At 36.3% G+C, this 20,306-nt stretch overlaps 1 protein-coding gene across 1 annotated transcript in view; it reads right to left on the bottom strand.

The window, feature by feature from the left end:
• Positions 1-20,306, bottom strand: part of CSMD1 (CUB and Sushi multiple domains 1) — a 2,087,969-nt gene that overhangs the window by 1,465,948 nt on the left and 601,715 nt on the right. The window contains exon 3 of the mRNA XM_049902971.1: positions 19,351-19,463. Within this exon, the coding sequence (XP_049758928.1) occupies positions 19,351-19,463 (113 nt within the window). The remainder of the gene's footprint in view (positions 1-19,350; positions 19,464-20,306) is intronic.

The following is a 20,306-nucleotide window of genomic DNA, read 5'->3' as shown; positions in this document are numbered from 1 at the left end:
TGTATGGACTTAGAAATTATAGCTCTGTGCTCCTCTGAATTAAAATAAGGAAGATACAATCAACTTGGATTTCTCAGTTTCTGGTTGCCTTGAAGACTGTCTTATATGTACGATGACTGTGTCAAAGCTCACTAAGGCTTTGTATATGTAATCATATACCACACGGGCAGACCAAGGAGTACATGCATTTGTGCATGTGCGTAGACGTGCGTGTGGAGATCTAGGTTTATCCATTTGTCCTGGTAAATTCTTGCGATCGGCGACATCGTAAGTCCAATTGAAGTCAATAAAAATTGCCCTCGCTATGTCTTTCATGCAAGGCATGGGGCCAGCCATGTCAGCAATTACTTTCATTAGAGCTGGTGTAGTTGAACACCATGGCTGGAATCCAGACTGACCTGCAGTCTTGAAGTCTTTCAATTTAATGTAACCCATATTTTAGGCTGGTTCAGGCTAATTTGCTTTTTATTTCAGGTTTTTTAATGGACACTTTGTTTCTAGGAGTACCTCTCTGATAGCACGCGTGCATTTTTTTCTTTCTTAAAAAGTCTTGATGAGCCAATGCTTTTAAAAGATTATTAGGTCATGTCAAGTACAATTTTTATTAAATAGAAGGAGAATTAAACTCAACATGGATTATCAGGTTCCTTTCTTTTGTGCTAGACAAGGCGAGGTGCAGAATGCCAGCTTTACAGCTGTATTTTCAGTCATATTTTCAGATTCGTATTCCAAAAGAATTTAAGAAGAGGTGACTCTTACAGTGGAAATGATTCTTGTTACATTCAAATCTGAAAGTTAATAAAGCACTGAGCTTGCAAGATGATATCCTTGGTGTTAAGGAAACTACTTTTTGTAAAGAAGCTCTAAAGAAAACAGTTCTTTATCATCTCTGCATAAATCTTCTGTTTGAATCTGGAAGGATAAGGGTTCATTTACAATTTGCTTACAAATATTTATCAGTCTGGATTGTGAAAAATTCTCCCCGAGTTTTCTGAAATAACTTCACAGATTCAGTCATTGAATGCTTACTTAAAATATTGCAGATGTGTATTCTTGAACCCTGTAACCACACAAAATTACTTTAATAATATTTATAAAAGAATAGAATTGAATGTGCTCCACTTGAACCTTCAAACAGCATTACAGCTTGCTTACAACATAAATATTTTAAATTTTGGTTATATTTGGGAAAAATATTTTAAATTATATGTATTTTATTTTAAAAGGCACAAAATGTCAAGCTAATAGTGCTGTGACCAGCCCCCTTCACTCATCCAGAGAAGGGGACTCCAGAGTCCTGAACGCTCCCAGGCCAGCCTCCACCTCAGCTTTCAGAGTCCTGACATTTACGTAACCCGAGCACTCGTTTAGACTTCTCGTTGTGTCCTCATCCATTTTACTTCAGTCACCACAAGTATCCCAGGTTACTCCCCAACCTCCATCTCATTTTATTTCCATCCCTGAATTGCTCCTTATATCTGAGTCCTGTCTCCATCTCCCACACCCCCAATGCCTGAAAAATGGGCACTGTCCCTTTCAGACTCACCCTTTCTAAATTTTCACTTTACCTGTCCTATAACCTGGTCCTTTTCCTTGAGGACATTGCTTCCCTGAAGCCCTCTCTGGTGGTGTCTACTTTCTTTCATATCTTCCTCTTAACTGGGATTTACTCATTAACATTTCCAGATCATTTTCTCTAAAATTCCCAGCTTTTTATCCCACCTGGTACTGCTCGTTCTTGCAGTTGAAAACATCAGTAGCCCCCAACAATCCCATATCACCTCTTCACCATTAATGGAGTCTTGCTCCTCGGTGACTTTAGCACCTGGGTCACTGCCACTCTTTCTAATACTACTCCTGTCATAATTCTTGGTGCTTTCACTATCCTCATAAACAATCCTTCCAATTCCCTGGTTTCTCAGCTCCTCAACCCACTATTCTCCGATGATCTTGTCTTCTGTTTTATCCATTACTCCCAGGATCATAGCCCAGACCTTGCCATGCCAACTACTGAGAGCTCTCCAGAAAATCTCAATTTCAGACATCAGGCTTTCTTACTTCCATCTATCTTTCTAGACTTTTCCCTCTAGAACACCAGGACATGATTTTCATTGATCCTCTCAACTTTTTTCTGTCCCTCATTTTACCCGTTTCTCTGTTACACTCTGTACGTCATCATTGTACTCACTCCCTTGAGTGTACCCTCAATGCCCTTGTCCCTCTTTTCCTTCAACCACTCTCTAAAATGGTTAACTGCTGTATACATGCAGTAGAATGTGGATGAGGAAAACATATAGCTATGACACCCAGTCTCTCTTTACATTCATGACTGTTAATCTCCCAAATAGTCATACAACTGCTCCGCAGTAATACTTTATTTCAGTAGTCCATTCATTCTCCCACTTCAAATTGACACTACTTTAGATGTTTTTCAATATTACATTAAATTCTCTTTCCTCAACCCTGTAAGACCTTTTCCCCAACCACACTGTTATATAATGAGTTTGCTTAGCATTTCACTGAAAAAATGAATATGAAAATACTTATAAGCTTCTAATACCACATCTACTTACCTATATGAATATGTATTCCTCTTGTCCTTTGTTACTGTGAGCACTGTCCTTGCTCTTTAAGGCCAACCTCTTTGCTTTTGCAATAGGTAACAGCTCTGATTACTTACTTAAAGATATTGCTAGAGCACTTCCCAATATAATTAATTTTCTCACTCTACTGAATATCAGCATACATCGGCATGCAATTGCGATATAATTTCTCTTATCTTTAAAACAAAACAAAAAACAGCAAATATCGCTTTTTTCTCCATTCTCCCTCTACCACCATTCTATACCTGCCACTTTTTTTTAGAGCAAAACTTCTTGCAAGAGTCACTTCTACTTTCACTTTCTAATTTTCTTCCTCTAATTCTCTTGAATCATTCCAGTAAGTTTCATCCTCACCTGTCCACCAAAATGGCCTTGTTGAGGCCAACAGTGACCGCCTCATGGTGAAATCCAGTGGAAAATTATCTCTTCCCATCACTCTTGACCTTGGCCTATTAATAGTATTTGACAGACTGGGTTATTCCCTTCTCCCTGAACAACTTGCTTGATTTGGCTTCCAGAACAACACACATTCCACATTTTCCTTCTTCTTAACCAGATACTCTCCCTTGGTCTAGTTTACTTGTTCTTCCTCATGAATCAAAATGAGAAGAAACAGCTGCAAACATCATTAATAGCTGGAACATGAATGCGCAAAGCACAAATCTAGGAAAATTGGAAGTCGTCACAAATGAAACACAACACCGGCAATCCCACTCCGAGGAATCTATCCTGGAGAAATAAGAGCCACCACATGAATAAATATATTTACACCCATTGGTCAAAACAGCAAAACGATAGAAGCAATCTAAGTGCTCATCAACAGATGACTGGGTAAACAAACTATGACACACACACACAATGGAATACCATGCAACAATAAAGAACAATGATGAATCTGCAAGACATCTCACAACATGGATGAATCTGGAGGATATTATGCTGAGTGAAAAAAGTCAATCACGAAAGGACAAATACTGCATGAGACCACTAGTATAAAAACACATGAAAATGTTTCCACACAAAAAGAAACAATCTTTGATGGTTACCAAAGAGGAAGGGGGATGGCTGGGGAGGGAAAAACACCAACTAGATAACAAATAAGTGGTAGCTTTGGTGAATTTTTTTTTTTTTTTTTTGGTGAAGGGTAAGACAGTACACAATACTGGGGAAGTCAGCACAGCTTGTCCAAGGCAAAGTCATGGAAGCTTCATAGACACATCCAAACTCCCTGAGGAACCAAATTACTGGGCTGAGGGCTGGGGGCATCTAGCTCAATTGGCATAACACTGTTTATAAGGAAAATGTTCTAAATCCTACTTTGGTGGGTAGTGTCTGGGGTCTTAAAAGCCTGTCAGTGGCCATCTAAGGTACGTTTACTTGTCCTGCCCCAACTGGATCAAGGGAAAAGGAAGAAAACCAAAGACACAAGGGAAAGGTTAGTCTAAAGGACTAATGGAACACAATTAACACAACTTCCACCAGACTGAGTCCAGCAGTCCACCAGGCTGCTTGGACAGGGATAACAACAGAGGGTCCCAGGCAGAGCTGGAGAAAAAATGAAGAACAAAATTCAAACTCACACACAAAAAAAGGACCAGACTTACTGGTCTGACAGAGGCTGGAGAAACACCAAGAGCATGGCCCCTAGACACCCTTTTAACTCAGTAGTGAAGTCATTCTTGTGGTTCACCCTTTAGTCAAAGGTTAGGCAGACCCATAAAACAAACAATAATACACATAGCTTGACGATGTATACAAGACTAAATGGGCAGACCAGCCCAGGGGCAAGAATGAGCAGGCAGGAAGGGACAGGAAAGCTGGTGAGTGGAAATGCAGAACCCAAGGTCTACAAACATCCCTCAGGGTTGGCAACCAATGTCACAAAGCAATATGTGTATTAATAGTTCAATGACAAAATAATTTGCTCTGTAAACCTCCACCTAAAGCACAACAAAAACAATGCTATTAAAAAATAAAAGTAAAATGAAATTGATCTCTAGCACGTGAACAGAAAAAAATGCATATATATATTTTACATAGAAATACTCAGTTCCAAAGTAGTGCATGTTCTCCCAGAGTCAACTTAGAAGGCAGCCACTCACTAGTTTAGAAACATTTGTGGTTATTTTTAGTCAATCCTAAGCATTTGTACAGAGAAGAATTTTGCTTCCCCCAATTAGTATTCTGAGTAATGCCTTATGTTCTGATAGCCTGGCCTGTAACAGGCATGACTGTGACCAGAGAGAGGGCAATTCATTTAGACTGGCTTCTGTTAGAACTGGCTGCTGGAAACAATGCCAGTGATTTTATTTTTGGTCTATTAGTAAAATGACAGTACTAATTCATTTCACAGAGGAACCAAACAGCTGTCAGATGGCAGTGAGCATAATCGTGCACATATTACAATTTAGTTATGCTGAGTAGGATTTTTCCACTGGCACCATTTTATACTGTAAAGTGCTCCAACTCATTTCCAAATAGTGTAAGCTACTCTCATAGTGAATTTGCCTTGAAATAGAGCAATTAAAGACAATATATACTTCTCAGAAGCGGACTTCAAGTTCTTAATTTACCACATTCATATGACAAAATGTAGGGAAATATATGTGACATTTAGATGATCCATGAAATTTATTTCTGAAACGCAACATTTTTTTTCCAGTGATGTAAAAATAATAACCCAGAAGCCACTGTTTCTAATAAATCTTTTACTAACTATTCTTTGAGCAATAACGAGATGAAAATAAGGTCTTTGATTAGCTAATATTACATTTCATTCTAAGAAGTTCAGGTAGTATCTTTAGGCTTGAAATCATAGCACAATATTTGCAGGTATGTGAACTTCTGAGAGGAAAAAGTATACATAAAGGAAAATTTTGAAAACCTTGAATTGGACACAAAATTAGAAAGTCAGTCTTATTTGCCATGTCTAATACACAAAATATAAATATAAAAACTTAAATTGGCTCTGTGTGTCTAAATAATACCTGACCATATGTTGTTTGTCAACTAAAAATTGATTTGATTTACTGAAAACCCAGCATCATCAGGTAGTTGACTCAAGTGATCAACAAAGCTGCTTTGTCACTTACAGAAAAATAATCAAACTAGCCACTGTGGTTAGATCTTCTTTTAAGACCCACTTGCTTTTTCTATTGTGAACTGAGAGAGTGGGTTAAATAATGAAGCTGAACTGACACAGAAGGAAAGGATATCCGGCTTGCTAGAGAAGAAGAAAAGAGCACTGTTGTTGAGAAGCATCCCACACTCTGGCCCCTGGTGGGTGCCTGTTGTCATAAGTAAAGTTTGCATTGGAACACAGCCACTCTCATTACCTTCAGTATTGTCTACTTCCCTACTGTAACTGAAGGGTTGAGCAGTTGCAACAGAGATGGAGATGGACGGCCTGCAAAACTGAAAATATTGCTATCTGGATTTCTACAGAAAAAACATGCTAACCCTTTTTAGAGTGATCAAACCTAAATTCCAGCTCATCTCTGCCACACACTGTCAAAGTAATATCTGGAAACATGCTCTGAGTTTTAAAATAACTCCATATGAATAATGTATCTACTGTTTTCAGGTTTAAATGAAAAAAAAGTCATATAGTATTTGAAAACTATAAAGCGTTAATAAAACCTGTTCACTATGGGTGACCCTGTTTGTATTTGAAATACCAGAGGTACTCCAGCATCACAACGACATACAAGCCACCACAGTACAACAAGCTGACAGGCCAGTGGGGATCCAAAAGAATTCAGAAATTATCCAACAATATGATGAATATCACACACAGCTAAAATTGTGCTAAAGATAATCCAAAACAGTTGCGGCAGTACAGACAGGAAACTGCCAGAAATTCAAGCCGGATTCAGAAGAGCATGTGGAAAGAGGGATATCATTGTGGACGTCAGATGGATCCTGGCTTAAAGCAGAGAATACCAGAAAGATGTTTACCTGTGATTTGTTGACTGTGCAAAGGCATTCGACCGTGTGGGTCCTAACAAATTATGGATAACATTGCGAGCAGTGGGAATTTCAGAACACTTAACTGTGTTCATGAGGAATGTGCACATGGATCAAAAGGCAGTTGTTCAAATAGAACAAGGGGATACTGGATGGTTTAAAGTCAGGAAAGGTGTGAGTCAGAGTTGTATCCCTTCACCATACTTATTCAATCTGTATGCTGAGCAAATAACCTGAGAAGCTGAACTCTATGAAGAAGAATGAAGGATCAGGATTGAAGGAAGACTCACTAACAACCTGAGATATGCAGATGACATGACCTTGCTGGCTGAAAGTGAAGAAGACTTGAAGTACTTACTGAAGAAGATTAAAGACTACAGATTTTAGCATGGATTACACCTCAACGTAAATAAGACAATCTTTACCACTGAAACAGTAAGCAACATCATGATACATGCCGAAAAAAATTGAAGTTGTCAGGGATTTCATTTTACTTGGATTCACAGTCAACACCTATGGAAGCAGCAGTCAAGAAATCAAAAGACATATAACATTGGGCAAATTCCTCACAAAAGATCTCTTTAAAGTGTTCAAAAGCAAAGATGTCACTTTGAGGACTAAGGTGAGCCTGACCAAGCCATGGTATTTTCAATTGCCTCATATGCATGAATAAGGAACACCTAGGAAGAACTGATCCATTTGAATTATGGTATTGGCGAAGTATTTTGAATATACCATGGAGTGCCAGAAGAACAAACTAATCTGTCTTTGAAGCACAGCTAGAAAGCTCCATAGAAGCAAGGCTAATAAGTCTTCATCTTACACACTTTGAACACATTATCAGAAGGGACCAGTTCCTGGAGTAGTACATCATGCTTGGTAAAGTAATGGGTGAGTGAAAAAGAGGAAGAGCCTCAAGGAGGTGGATTGACACAGTGGCTGCAACAATGGGCTCAAACAGCAACGATTGTCTGAATGACACGGGACCAGGCAGTGTTTCATTCTGTTGAAACCAACTCAATGTCACCTAACAACAACAATAACAAAATGCTATCTAAAATATTTTGTGAAATGTTAATGTTGTATCAAATAATTTTTTAAATTGAGAGTCAAAATTGTTTATGTATTTCATACAGTAGTTTAGAAATTAAATACCTCCCTTCATTTTTCAGGAACTTCAGTAATAGATGAGAATTAACTGTAAACATACTTCAACTAGTTCCTTTGACTTTGTGAACTTAAATGATATAAAATAATCTGTTATCACTCAATTGAAATAGAAAGCCTTTGCTGTTATCATTATTCATGCATCTCAGCTTTTCCTTCTAAAAACAAAAAAGAATTAAGTAAATTTTGATATACACTTCAGCATTGGTAACATATGGGAAAGTTTTGAGCAAGTGTGAAAGTCTTAAAAAATGAAAATCAGATGTGGAATGTTGAACGTCCCCATTTTTAGGAGTTTAGATGGATAAGGCACCCAAAGCTGAAATGTGTTCTGCATCTTATTCCTGTCTAAAAGCTACCATTTGTTACCCTCCTACACTCATGCAGAATCACAGGAGAAAACTGAAGCGTCCCCCACACACCAGCTGTCCACTCACCCACCCTGCTTTCCTGAGCAAATGTAGATTTTTCCATTCCATTATTCTAATATTTAAAAAGACAGTTTGGGAAAATATATATGCCTGGTTGAAAAAACAAAATCAAGACTTAAAAGACATGTTTAATTAAAATGACTATCAAAGCTAATCAGATGTACAGAAACTAATGTCACAAGTTGACAGATTCAAAGCTAGTTCTCTTTAGTTAATTTTTTTCTTCCTGAGGATGTGAAAGAAATAAAAATTTATATTTTGAAAGGACCAATGTCAAAACCGTGTTCAAGTTAGCGAGTTAAAACAAATGGCAAGACCCTCTAGAAAGGGCACCTTATCTTCTATTGTCAAGAGATGGATATTTTAGCAGCATGGATTGTCCATTATCAGTTCATAGAAAAAAAGATTTGGGAAAATACATATAACTGCATAAATTATTAATTGTCTTGATTTGAAAGCTTAAATTCAATTCCAGCTCTTAATTTTCAGATCAATTCGTAGGCACAATCAAAGATACCTTACTGTTAGGTTCATTTAATTCTTATTATCACTAAGAAATAAGAATTGAAATAAGCAATTAAAATTATAAAAGGTCTGCTATTAGATAATGCACAAATTCATAACACAATTCTATTCAATGCCTTTTAAATTAATGAATAAAATCAATGCTTCATTTTGTGTAAATCAAGAATGAATCGAACCTGTTGAAGTCAAACATCAGATATGTTTATCAGATGAGGTTATAGATTGTCATTTTCTGGATACATTTAAATAAAACAGTAAGGAAAAAAAAGAAGAAGAAGAAAGACACTGCATAATAGGACTGGAAACTTTTTGTAACAACATACCCTTTGAAAAATATGCTAGATTTAGTAACACAGATGCTCGTTTGATATTCATTCAGTGACCCGTACAGCTTAGGTAGCAAGAATATCAGAAATGATAATAAATTTACATGTTAAGTGTAAATTCAGAAATGGAAATGAACTCTGAATCCTCTGTAGACTGATGTAAGAATTCTGCAGATAAAACAAATATTTGTATCTCTTTTTATCATTTAGATGCACATTCAGTATTGAATTAACTATATACTAAAAAAAAAAATAGAAGCTTAACTCCTACATATGACTACAGATTAATACAATAACATACACACAGATATATAATATATATTTTATATAATTTTATTAATACATATTAATTGTATTCATGTATGTATAGATATGTAAAGAGAGACAGACCGAATTTCATAACTCCGAATCTAAAATAGATTTGATTATCTATCATTTGTAATACATTTTTGTCAAAAAATAAATATTTAATATTTATTTCCAGCATTCTTGGCGCCTTTTGTTTTCAAATCAAGAATGCTTGTGTTGCTATTTTGTTTGCTTGTTTCTTTCTTTCACTATCCAAGTTGACCTCATTCTTTCACATCTTCTCATGGTATTGACTCAAACTAGCCAGCTATAGCCAGAAGCAAGCATAATGAGATAGTTTTCCCTTTCCTCAGTGTCCATTGAACAACAAATAAAAACAAGCACAGATGGCCATCTCAGAACTGTCACAGAAGCTGAGGTGTTGGAGAGTCGCAGTGAGTCCAGCAGCAGGGAAGAGGAGGACCAAGGATGGCAAAGAAGCTGGGAGAACCTACTCACTAATATTGGCAGCACTTTCTCATCACAGCCATTTTGGGACAGGCTAGGCAACACCCTAAAAAGGGAACACGGAAAGGGAGCCAATCTGAGGAAGCTATAGCTTAATTTTTTAGGGTGGAAAGGATTGGCTGTGTGAGTTCATGGTCCATGTAATTAGGAGGGGACAAAGGAACATGCTGGTGCTGTGATAGAGTGGTGTTGAATCTCACTAATGCCTGAGATGGATGGGCACTAAGACCAGGAGGAACTGTAAGAGCACCAGGGTAAGGGGAATACTTTGAACAGATGGTAACACAGACGGAAATGTTAGCTCCCATAGTGGAACTATGGGGGAGAGTCTGTGAAGGGTGCCCATGAGGGAAAGAAATAGAAAGCCCTACATCTTCATCAGAGGAAAGTTGAGCCCCACTACTTAGGTCAGTGTATGCAACCAGCTAATCTCCCCTATACATGCATATTAAATTCCAGAGGTCAAGAACCCAGAGCTCCTGAATCAGGACTGAAAAAAATAAAAATCTAAGATTAAGAATGTCTCTAGCAGTTCTCAGAAGAAGATCCCAAGCCCACTGCTGCTGGGTTGATTCTGACTCATAAGGACTGTGTGGGGCTGGGTGGAGCCGTCCGATGGGGCTCCTGAGGCTGTGAGTCTTTGTGGAGGCAGGCTGTGGCATCTTTCTCCCACAGGGTGGCAGGAAGGTGTGGGCCCAGGTCTTTTGGTTGGCAGCCAGGTGCTTGCTGCTGCCACCAGGGCACCCAATCAGGAAATTATCCCACAAAAGCCAGAATACAAATTTTAAAGTAAAAAGTTAAAAAAAGATAACAAAATGGCCTAAGTTCAACAAATAATAGTAAAATATACAAAATCACAACAGAAGAAAGACCAATCAAAAGCAAACCATAAAGAAGAGGAAATTTGTCCTACGGAGGCCAGACTAATGCAAAGAATTGATAATTGTCAGGCTATGGTGCTGAATACGTTTAAAGAAAGCAAAAAACAAGCAGAAAGCAAAGTAGTGGAGATCAGGAAACAAATAGAGGAACAAAACGAGAGACTCAACGTGGAAATTGAAAACACAAAAAACAAAGAGAACTACTGGAACTGAAGAATAAATCAACTGAATTAGACAAAGCAGGAGAAACATTCAGCAATACAGTTGAAGAGGCAGAAGTCAAAACAACTGAGCTTATCAAGTTTTAAGAGAAACACAGGAAAGAACAAAGAAAAGTAACAAACCCAAAAGGAAATATAGGACTCGATTGAGAAATATGACATTAGAATTATTGCAATCCTAGAGCACCACATCAACAAAGGCATAGAAACAATTTTCCAAGAGATAATCAGAGAGACACCAGATCTGAACAGAGAACCCAGCCTGCAAATATAGGAAGCTACACAAACCTTAATCAGAAGAGATGCAAAAAGATCAACTTCATGCCACAGCCTAATAAAATTCTTGAAAACCAAAGACAAGAGAATTCTAAAATCAGCATTAGGAAAGTGCAATATAATATACCAAGGGTCTTTCATAGGAATTAGTGCAGATTTCTCCCCAGAAACTCTAGAGGCCAGAAAAAATGGAGCAGCATATATAAAATATTGAATGAAAACAACTGCCAAGCAAGAATTCTTTACCTAGCAAAATTGCCATTCAAAAATGAGTAGGAAATCATGATATTCCCAAACAAATAGAAGCTCTGGGAATTTGCCACCACCGGACCAGCTTTGCAAGTATTACTCAAGGGAGTACTCTAAATGGAAAGGCAAGAACATTAAATAAATACTCATAAGCATACACCAGAAAAAAAATAAGAGCAAGCTGCAGAAAACTCAATAGCATCGACAATCATAAGGACAAAACATGATATTTTCAAGGAACAAACTCAATAATTAAATACCACAAATGATACATCAGGTTTGTAAGAAATAAATACAAAGTGAACTGGAGATGCACCACCAGAAATGAGGAAAGGAGGAGCATATCAGATAGGTTTTGTGAGTTTGAAAGTTTAGGATCTTAGACTCATGGGACAACTCAGTCAATTGGCATAATATAGTTCACAAAAATCGTAGTCTGCATCCTAGTGAAGAGAGTAAGGTCTGCGTTCTTAAAGCTTGTGAGCAACCATCTAAGACACAACTGTGGGTCTCTACTTACCAGGAGTAACACAGTAACCCAAATCTCAGAGAAGAAACAAGTCTACATGAGCCACAAATTCATTTACTGGAGACCAGAAGAACTAGATGGTGCCCGGCTACTACCACTGATCATTCTGACCAGGGTCACGATAGATGGTCCTGGATAGAATGGGAGAAAAATGTGGAGCAGAACTCAAATTCTTAAAAAAATAATAATACTAATAAAGCCAGACATACTGGAATAGTAAAGAACAGAAGACTCCCTGAGACTGTCACCCTGAGACACTCTTTAAACCTAGAACCAAACCTATCCTCTGAGATCACCTTTTAGCAAAATCACAGAGTGGCACACAAAATAAAGTATATTACCTGTAAGATTGGTGCTTTACTTAAGAACCATCTGTATAAGACTAAAAAGTCCACAACTACTCAGAAGCAAAGATGAGAAGGTAAGAGGGTGGGGAAACTACAGTACTGGAAATGGAACAGACACAAAGAGACTGTTAATAAAAAAATATACATTGTCATAAGTGTAACTAATGTCACTGAAAAATTTGTGTGGAAATTGTCAAGTGGGAATCTAAGGTGCTGCATAAACTTTCACCAAAAGCTCAATAAGATATTATTAAAAAAACAAACAAAGAACCTTACATGACACTTTTCACAATAGACAAAAGGTGCAAACAACCTAGGTGCCCCGCAATAGATAAACATATAAACAAAAAGCCGTACATACATACGATGGAGTATTATTCTACCAAAAATAGAAACGGAGTCCTGATACATGTTACAACATGCATAAACCTTGAAAACATTAAGCAGAATGAAATAAGTCAGTCACAAAAGGACAAAAATCATATGCCCCTATTTATATGAAATAGGGAAATGTATAGAAACCAAAGCTCATTAGTGGTTACCAGGGGCAGAAGGCAGAGGGGTCTGTAATTAGTGGGCAGTGAGTTTCTGTCAATGGTGGTGGAAAAATTTGGAAAACCATAGCAGCAATGGAGCACAACTTGGCGAACGCAATTAACATCACTGAACGGCACAAGCAAAAGTTGTTGAATTGTCAGATATTTTGCTATATATTTTTTTTTTACCACAAAAACTCAATAAACATTACCTAAGATTGCATATTATCAAAATATTGCTTATATATATGCATATAAACTAGAAGCAATTTGTCTATGTCACACAAGAGTATTAAAGAAATCAAAAAACAAGTAAGAGGAAAAAAATCTTTGGAGATATATGATTGCAAAACATAAAATTTAGATTATGATAAATAAGAAAATATACAAAGAAATTCAGCACAATTCTTCATGGTTTAGGAATCCCTTCTAAGTGAAAGAATTAGCCAGTCCTTACTTTGTTACTGAAAAACAGTTTTGAAGATGGTAATTCTATGGAATTAATTTGCCTTTTACTGTGTTCATTTTAGACAGGCTATTATTTCTGTGAATAATTTCTAGTTAGTATACAGTGTTTTTTCTTACTTTGGAAAAATATCTCAACTTCAGTGTTGGTCTGAGAACTCATTAACTTAGCCATTTGCCAAAAAAAAAAAAAAAAAAAATTGAATGAATTATCTAGTTCCAGTTTTCATTCAATTTTCAGGTAAGAGTCAAAAATCTATTTAAGAATAATAATTTCCACAACAGAAATTTCCTCCTTATAAAGTTAATCTTTAAATGCTCTTTACAACATGCTAAATAATGCAGTTATACAGGGAAAATTCCAGCTATTCTTCCTCCCACTGATTTCACTCCTACCCAAAATTAATTATATTAACAATTCAGACAGTGGCCTAAATTTTCTGAATCCTCAGAGAAGCATATACATGTGTATGACATATATGTGTATGATGGTGTACATGGATGTATACATGTACACACACACATATGTACACACATGCATATACATATACAAATACATTTATTTATATTTTTACCAAAATGGAACCATACTAGATATATGTTTCTGCCTTTTTTTTTTTTCACTCTTAGGTATGAGGGACATCTCTTCAGGTCAATATATATGGCTATCACATTTTTTTAAATACTACGAACACCTTAAAGAAAATATTTTGTTATGATGGTTGAGGGAAAACAGTACACAGCAATATAATCACATAACGTGTGTGTGTGTGTGTGTGTGTGTGTGTGTGTGTGTGTCTAATATCCAGGGCAAAAGATCAGCTCGATATCTGTCAAGGGGCTTCAGAAGTAGTCTTTACCATCTCAATGAATTTACAATAGTCTACTCTCACTGAATCAAAAACTAGACTTTGCAGTACACTGAGAACCGTCATCTCTCTAGGGTAAACGCACATTAATTAGGTTCACAGAACCAATATGTAAAACAAAAATGCCAAATTAATAACTTAAAATTTACTGAAACTAGAATAATTTACATTGATATGACCAGTCCTACTCTAGGCCTATATGTGAACACTGAATCTAAACAACAGAAAGAAGCAATAGCATAAGCAACAGCTAGCAGATCTAAGTATTTTTAATGCCTCAAGTTAACGGAGCTTAAATCATCAATCAACAGAAGTCATCCTGACGTTTTCATTAGTTATAGAACTTTTGAGAATCTGCTGAAGCCTATAAACGCTTTTCCTCAGAAAAACACACATGCATACAAAAAGTGTGCATATAAATTTACAGCTTTAAAGAAACTTAAAGATTATCCATGGTCACTAAGTTAAGAAAGCCAGAAATACAGAATAGGGATAACCTTAAAATGGTTCCAAAGAATTGAAGTTGAAGTTCTACATCGACATTCACAATAAGGAGGGCTGTCAATGAATCAGAGTACTCAAACGTTTGTTAGCTAAGACTTCCTTTCCTTGAGAAGGAGCGTGAGTGGACAACAATTTCTGCCTGAGGCTGTGCTTTGACGAGGCTTGTGTATCTGCCAAACTTATTTTAGCTTTATTCTTTCATTAGATATATCAATAACCACAAGGTTATACCTAAATGGACCAGGAGTGTGGTTCAGTGGTAGAATTCTTGCCTTCCACGCAGGAGACCTGGGTTCGATTTCTGACCAGTGGTCCTCAGGCGCAGCCATCAGCCCTCACTCAGCGGAGGCAGGTGTGTTGCTATGAGGCTACACAAGTTTCAGCAAAGCTCCAGACTAAGACAGACTAGGAAGAAAGGCCCAAGGGTCTATTGCGCACGGGTTCAGTTGCCACGAATTGGGGCTGACTCCATGGTAGCCAACGACAAGTTGACTACGGTGATTTCCTGCACTCTGCATCCCTTTCTTCAGCCTCATTATTCCATTGTCTTAAAGTTGAACTTTCAATAAGTAATCGTGTTTCTCCTATATCTGTGGTTTTTGGAGATGTGCTAACAACGAGAATCATTTTCAAGTGTAATTTAAAAACCTTTGATTAGTTGTTGTAATGTACCTACTCTTGAAATACCCCATAAATTAAGGACAGAAAAAAATACCTATGCTCTGGCAACTAACCTAAAATCTACAGGTTCAGTCTAAGCGTATAAGTACCAACAGCTCTTTTTGCTCGAAAAAAATAAAATTGTGTCCTTACCAAAGGAAAACCTAGGTTTTGCAGCTTAGATTCACCTAAAGAGCCAAGAGGCTTCAGTCTCAGTAATGGTTACGAATCCAAAGCAGGGCTGAAGAGTCAGCTAATGGACAGATGGACAGCCAACTGCTTTTCCTTTGCTACCACTTTCTTCAGGCTTCTTTCCTGCCAGGTAGGTCATTCCTGTTCCATGCTTTAATGCAGGTTGAGTTTGGGTAATCATGTCAAGGGAGAAATAAATCAGTGCTGACACTCTAAATAAGGCTTTGAGCTTGAAGGATAATAATCTAGCTGCTCTTTCTAAATCCACATCCATGGATATTACAGGAAAGAAAATTCTGCTTGATGGATGTGTCGGAGGGAAATGCCAAATACATTCAGCCAACAAAGAAACCCACTCACAGTGAGAAGCTCCACCCCACACTCAGACTTACTTAGTGAAACCCGTATGAAAGATCTCCGTTTAGCCAAGATTCACGTTTTTTCTGGTAAAAGTTTAAGTAGAATATAAAAATGTAGCCATTTGCTAACACAAAAGTAAATTTATAATAAATGAGTATTAATTCCTTTTATGTTTACAAGGGTTTAATTTAATGGCCTATATATTATAGCCAATTATTTTTTAGAGATGGACTGCTTCCCACATTTGGGGTCATATGATCTCTTTTTTTCAGTGCTTTCTTAGAGAAAAAAAATATATATATATATTTTTTTTAGACTTCTGAATAAAAGGGTGTCTTGACTAGAAGGGAAATCAAATTCAAATCAGTCAATTGTAACACTTATTAGTAGTTCTTTTAGGTTTTGAGCTGAAGGACAATGAACTAATGAATAAAATTAAGTATGATAGTTGCTAGCGAAAAAATGCTTTTAAATGTTTACTCTGTGCTAAATGTTAAGAATTCAAGTTTTCCTCAGACTTCATTATGCCTTCAAGGATACAAAGAGAAATGACCACAGGGGATGGCATATCAGGTGCCATCTGATGGCTAAAGTTAAAAGGGCTACAAGAACTTAGTTTACTTAATTCATGTTTTCCCTCTTCTCAATGCTTACAGTTTTGAGATATCACAACAGTTATTTAAAAGCCAAAATGTGATAAAATTGTGAAATGGAAACGTATAGAAACAAAAATAATAAACATTATTTAATAGTCCAGGTAAATGAATTTGCCCTTTTCTTTAAGGGTTTAACAGTAAGTTTCCTATTTCAAGAAAGAAAAGATATAAATGTAACCTTCTAACTGCTAGATAGATCAGATGGACCACATTGGACACTGATTTTGAACTCTGAGTGGTACTTAGGTCCGATTACTTCTCCTTTACTCCAGCTCCAGACTCATCATCTATCAACTTCCTCTTCCTTCTGCATTTCATTAGCTCATCAAACCAGACTTCTAACTTCTAAAGATGATGAAGTTGTGGGTTTTTTCCTCCATACTTTTGCACATGTAGCTTCCTCACTCAGGATAACCTTCCTATTATAGGAAATTATTGGGGTTTTTATAAAGCTGACTTATTATTTCATTTCTATATTCAATTTTCCTTATAAGTCTTTGATAATGCATCAAAAATTTTTTATATGTTTTACGTTAATTACTTGATAACACTTTCTTTAAAATATAAAAGAATGGGAAAGAAGAAAATTTGAATTATCAGAAGGAGAACATCCTGGTTTCAAAACAATTTTAGATATTTGTCTACCCATTACCATAGGTTCTACACTAAATATATTTGAATAGCTATATTTTCATAGTTTATTAAAAAAAAAAAAAATTTCAGTTTGTCCCCCATGGCATTCCTTTGGTAAGTTAGAGATGTGTCTAAATTCCCTGTGGGAACTGGAGGGACTATTGATAAATATAGATGCTTGCAAAGAAGGTTTGCTCTCTTCTGGAGAAACTCTCCAGTCTTTAATTTTCAGTTTGCACCGTAATTAGCTTTTTCTCCAGATAGTACAAGTTTATTTGTACTAATAGAAAAATATTTTAATGTACAGATATTAAATTTTCAATAGAATTTTAGTTTTTTGATAAAATACCTTTTTATTGCATTTCTTATTTTTAAAATAAAGGCTTATTTATTTATAAAAATCAGACTATTATAATATTACTGTCTAAAATCTAAATTTCAAAAAAGTATCTCCACATGTAAGCATTTGAAATTTTTAATTCAGCGTATACTCTATTTGCTTTTGTAATCATTCTACCACCCGGTCTTTTTGAAGCACCAATGAGTAGTTTTCCAACAGAAATGATCCACCAATTCTCTTTCATTACACCATCACGACAGCCAGTAATGCCAACAAAAGCCCAGAATTATTAGGAAAAGTGACAGCCTTGGCAATAACATCAACAGTTTTCACAATATTAATCATAAGGATTCCAGAAAAACATGGTATTCATGTCCCAACCTCATGTGAGGAAGAGGAGGAAAACCACAGAGGCTTCTGAAATGTTGAGGCATTGTGTATCTTCTACGTAAATTTCACACGTTGATTGGACAAGGTATATTTCACAGGTAACTAGAGTGGGCTGCCTCAGAGATACATTGGTAATGTCAAGTAAAAAAGAAATTAAACAAACTCAGTGTTCATGGGAACCGGTAGATAGATATATCCAAATCGAAAGCTGACAGCAGATTAAATTACTCCACGGTACTATTGACTAAAAAAAAAAAAAAAAAAATTTTGTTTTTTTTTTTTTTTTAATCCATAATAATCTTAAAGGTGATGAACGGCTGATGCTGTTTTATTTGCATACAATCCTGAGCATCTTTCTAGGGTAACTTTAAATGAAAGGATAAATTAGTTGGTTTATGTATCTGGGCACAAAGAACATTCTGTCTTTAAAGTGTCTCATAATTGCATTGTCGCTAAGTTCAACCTGCACAAGTCACATATAGATTTTAACTTCACAAAGAATCACTTTTGCCCAAAGGCACTAAGTATTCCAAATAAAAACGGATTTGGAGGTGACTTAGCAGAAAAAGACACCCAAAGTAAACTGTGTATGTTGTAAATACGGCCTGGACTACACCCCTACCCACCCATAGGCTTTTCTTAATTAAAAGGTTCAGTAGTTTAATTATACAAAACAGTACCTCTTATATGTAAAAGGAGGTTTTTAAACGTTTATTTAAAACAAGACTAAATAACTAGACACATCTAATGCCTTTTTGTTTAAATACTATGTGCAGGTTCTTAAAATATAATACATGAAGTGATCAGCTGTTTTACTTCCTCTCTTAAAGGATGAGCTCTGTTTTATTGTTTTCTTAGTTTTCACCGAAATTAGTCCAATAATGATCGCGACATTCCAAAGATATCTAGGTTCAAAATTTGAAAACATAAAAACAAAGCCAATCCCAAAACGTATACTTATCAATGGCCAAACAACAAACCGAAATAATTTTCTCAACTAAAAATTCCAACTTTGCCAAAAACTCTTTATTTAAGCACTATTATTGTTCCACAAAAATTAAAAAAACAAAAACAAAAAACTTCTGCATGAACTCGTTTCACAGAATAGTGTGCCGTTAACTTCTATTCTAAAATGTTCGAAAAGACTCCACTCCATATCAAAAATACCGAGTCAAGAAAAGCTCTAACAATAAAGAGAAATGATAGACATGTTTTGCGTTAGAAAGTGTGACAATTATACCAGCGTATTATCCAATCATCTATACATTGCAATAAAAATCAAATTCTTACACCATTAAATCTCATGAGAAATAGCAATGCTTACTTTTATACTCAAAACCCTTAATCCACAGCAGCACGTGTGAGATCATCTGAACGGTGAACGTACAAAACGTGGTAAATCACCTACCTTCATACAGGGCTTTAAAACCTTGGGCACTCACGGCAAAGTCTGTCGTCAACCACAGAGTGAGGATAGATCCTGTGCTGACGATGGAGGAGGGTAGCTGAAATCCTGATAATCTGAATTTAAAAAGAAAGACAGGAATATAATTTAAAAAGCATGCATTTGTTAATAAAGCTTATTTGACAAAGTAATGTGGTAATTCTTTAAACTGCTGTCAATTTATTTGAGGTAGATCACTAACCAAGAGATGATTCGTATGCATGCTAGGTTAGGTCATTGAAATTAACAGCTTCCAAGTGCCAAAGTTTGTTTATTATAAAAAATATTTGAGGGCATTCTTTCTTAAAGAAGTTCTATAAGACACCATTGTCTTAAAACAATGTACAAGCACGTATATACCTTCTATGTAAAGCAGTGTGATTTTGCATGTCCGTTTGAGTGTGTCCTTTTTCTCCTCAGTTATTAGATAGTGGGTTGTCATGTATCTAGGATAATGTGTTACTTTTTAATATGTCCCCCAGTTAATTTGCACTAAGTCTTGTTAGGAAAACATATATCAGTCCAGCATAATAAATGAAAATCAGTTTGTATCTCAAGCAGAGGTGAAATAAATTTATTTTAGTGTATGCTCTTCAAGACACTCTTTTGGATACTAAGACATGGCCTTTTTTTTTTTTTTTTTTTTACCTATCTCTAAGTTTAGATATGGAGTTCTGGTGGCACAAACAGTTAAGCTCTCAGCTGCTAACCCAAAGTTGGCAGTTCGAAGCCACCCAGCAGCTCTATAGGAAAAACACCTGGCGATCTGCTTCCGTAAAGATTATATCCAAGAAAACCCTATAAGGCAGTTCTACTCAGTCACATGGGGTCACCATGAGTCAGAATCAACTCAATGGCATCTAAAAACAACAGCAATTATGCTTAGAAATATTTAGAAGTGGTAGCGTTGATATACAGAC

Source organism: Elephas maximus, chromosome 12 (genome assembly GCF_024166365.1).
Source record: "Elephas maximus indicus isolate mEleMax1 chromosome 12, mEleMax1 primary haplotype, whole genome shotgun sequence".
Taxonomy (NCBI): domain Eukaryota; kingdom Metazoa; phylum Chordata; class Mammalia; order Proboscidea; family Elephantidae; genus Elephas; species Elephas maximus.
Note: the sequence above shows the minus strand (reverse complement) of the source record. Positions and strands in the feature narration are given on the sequence as shown.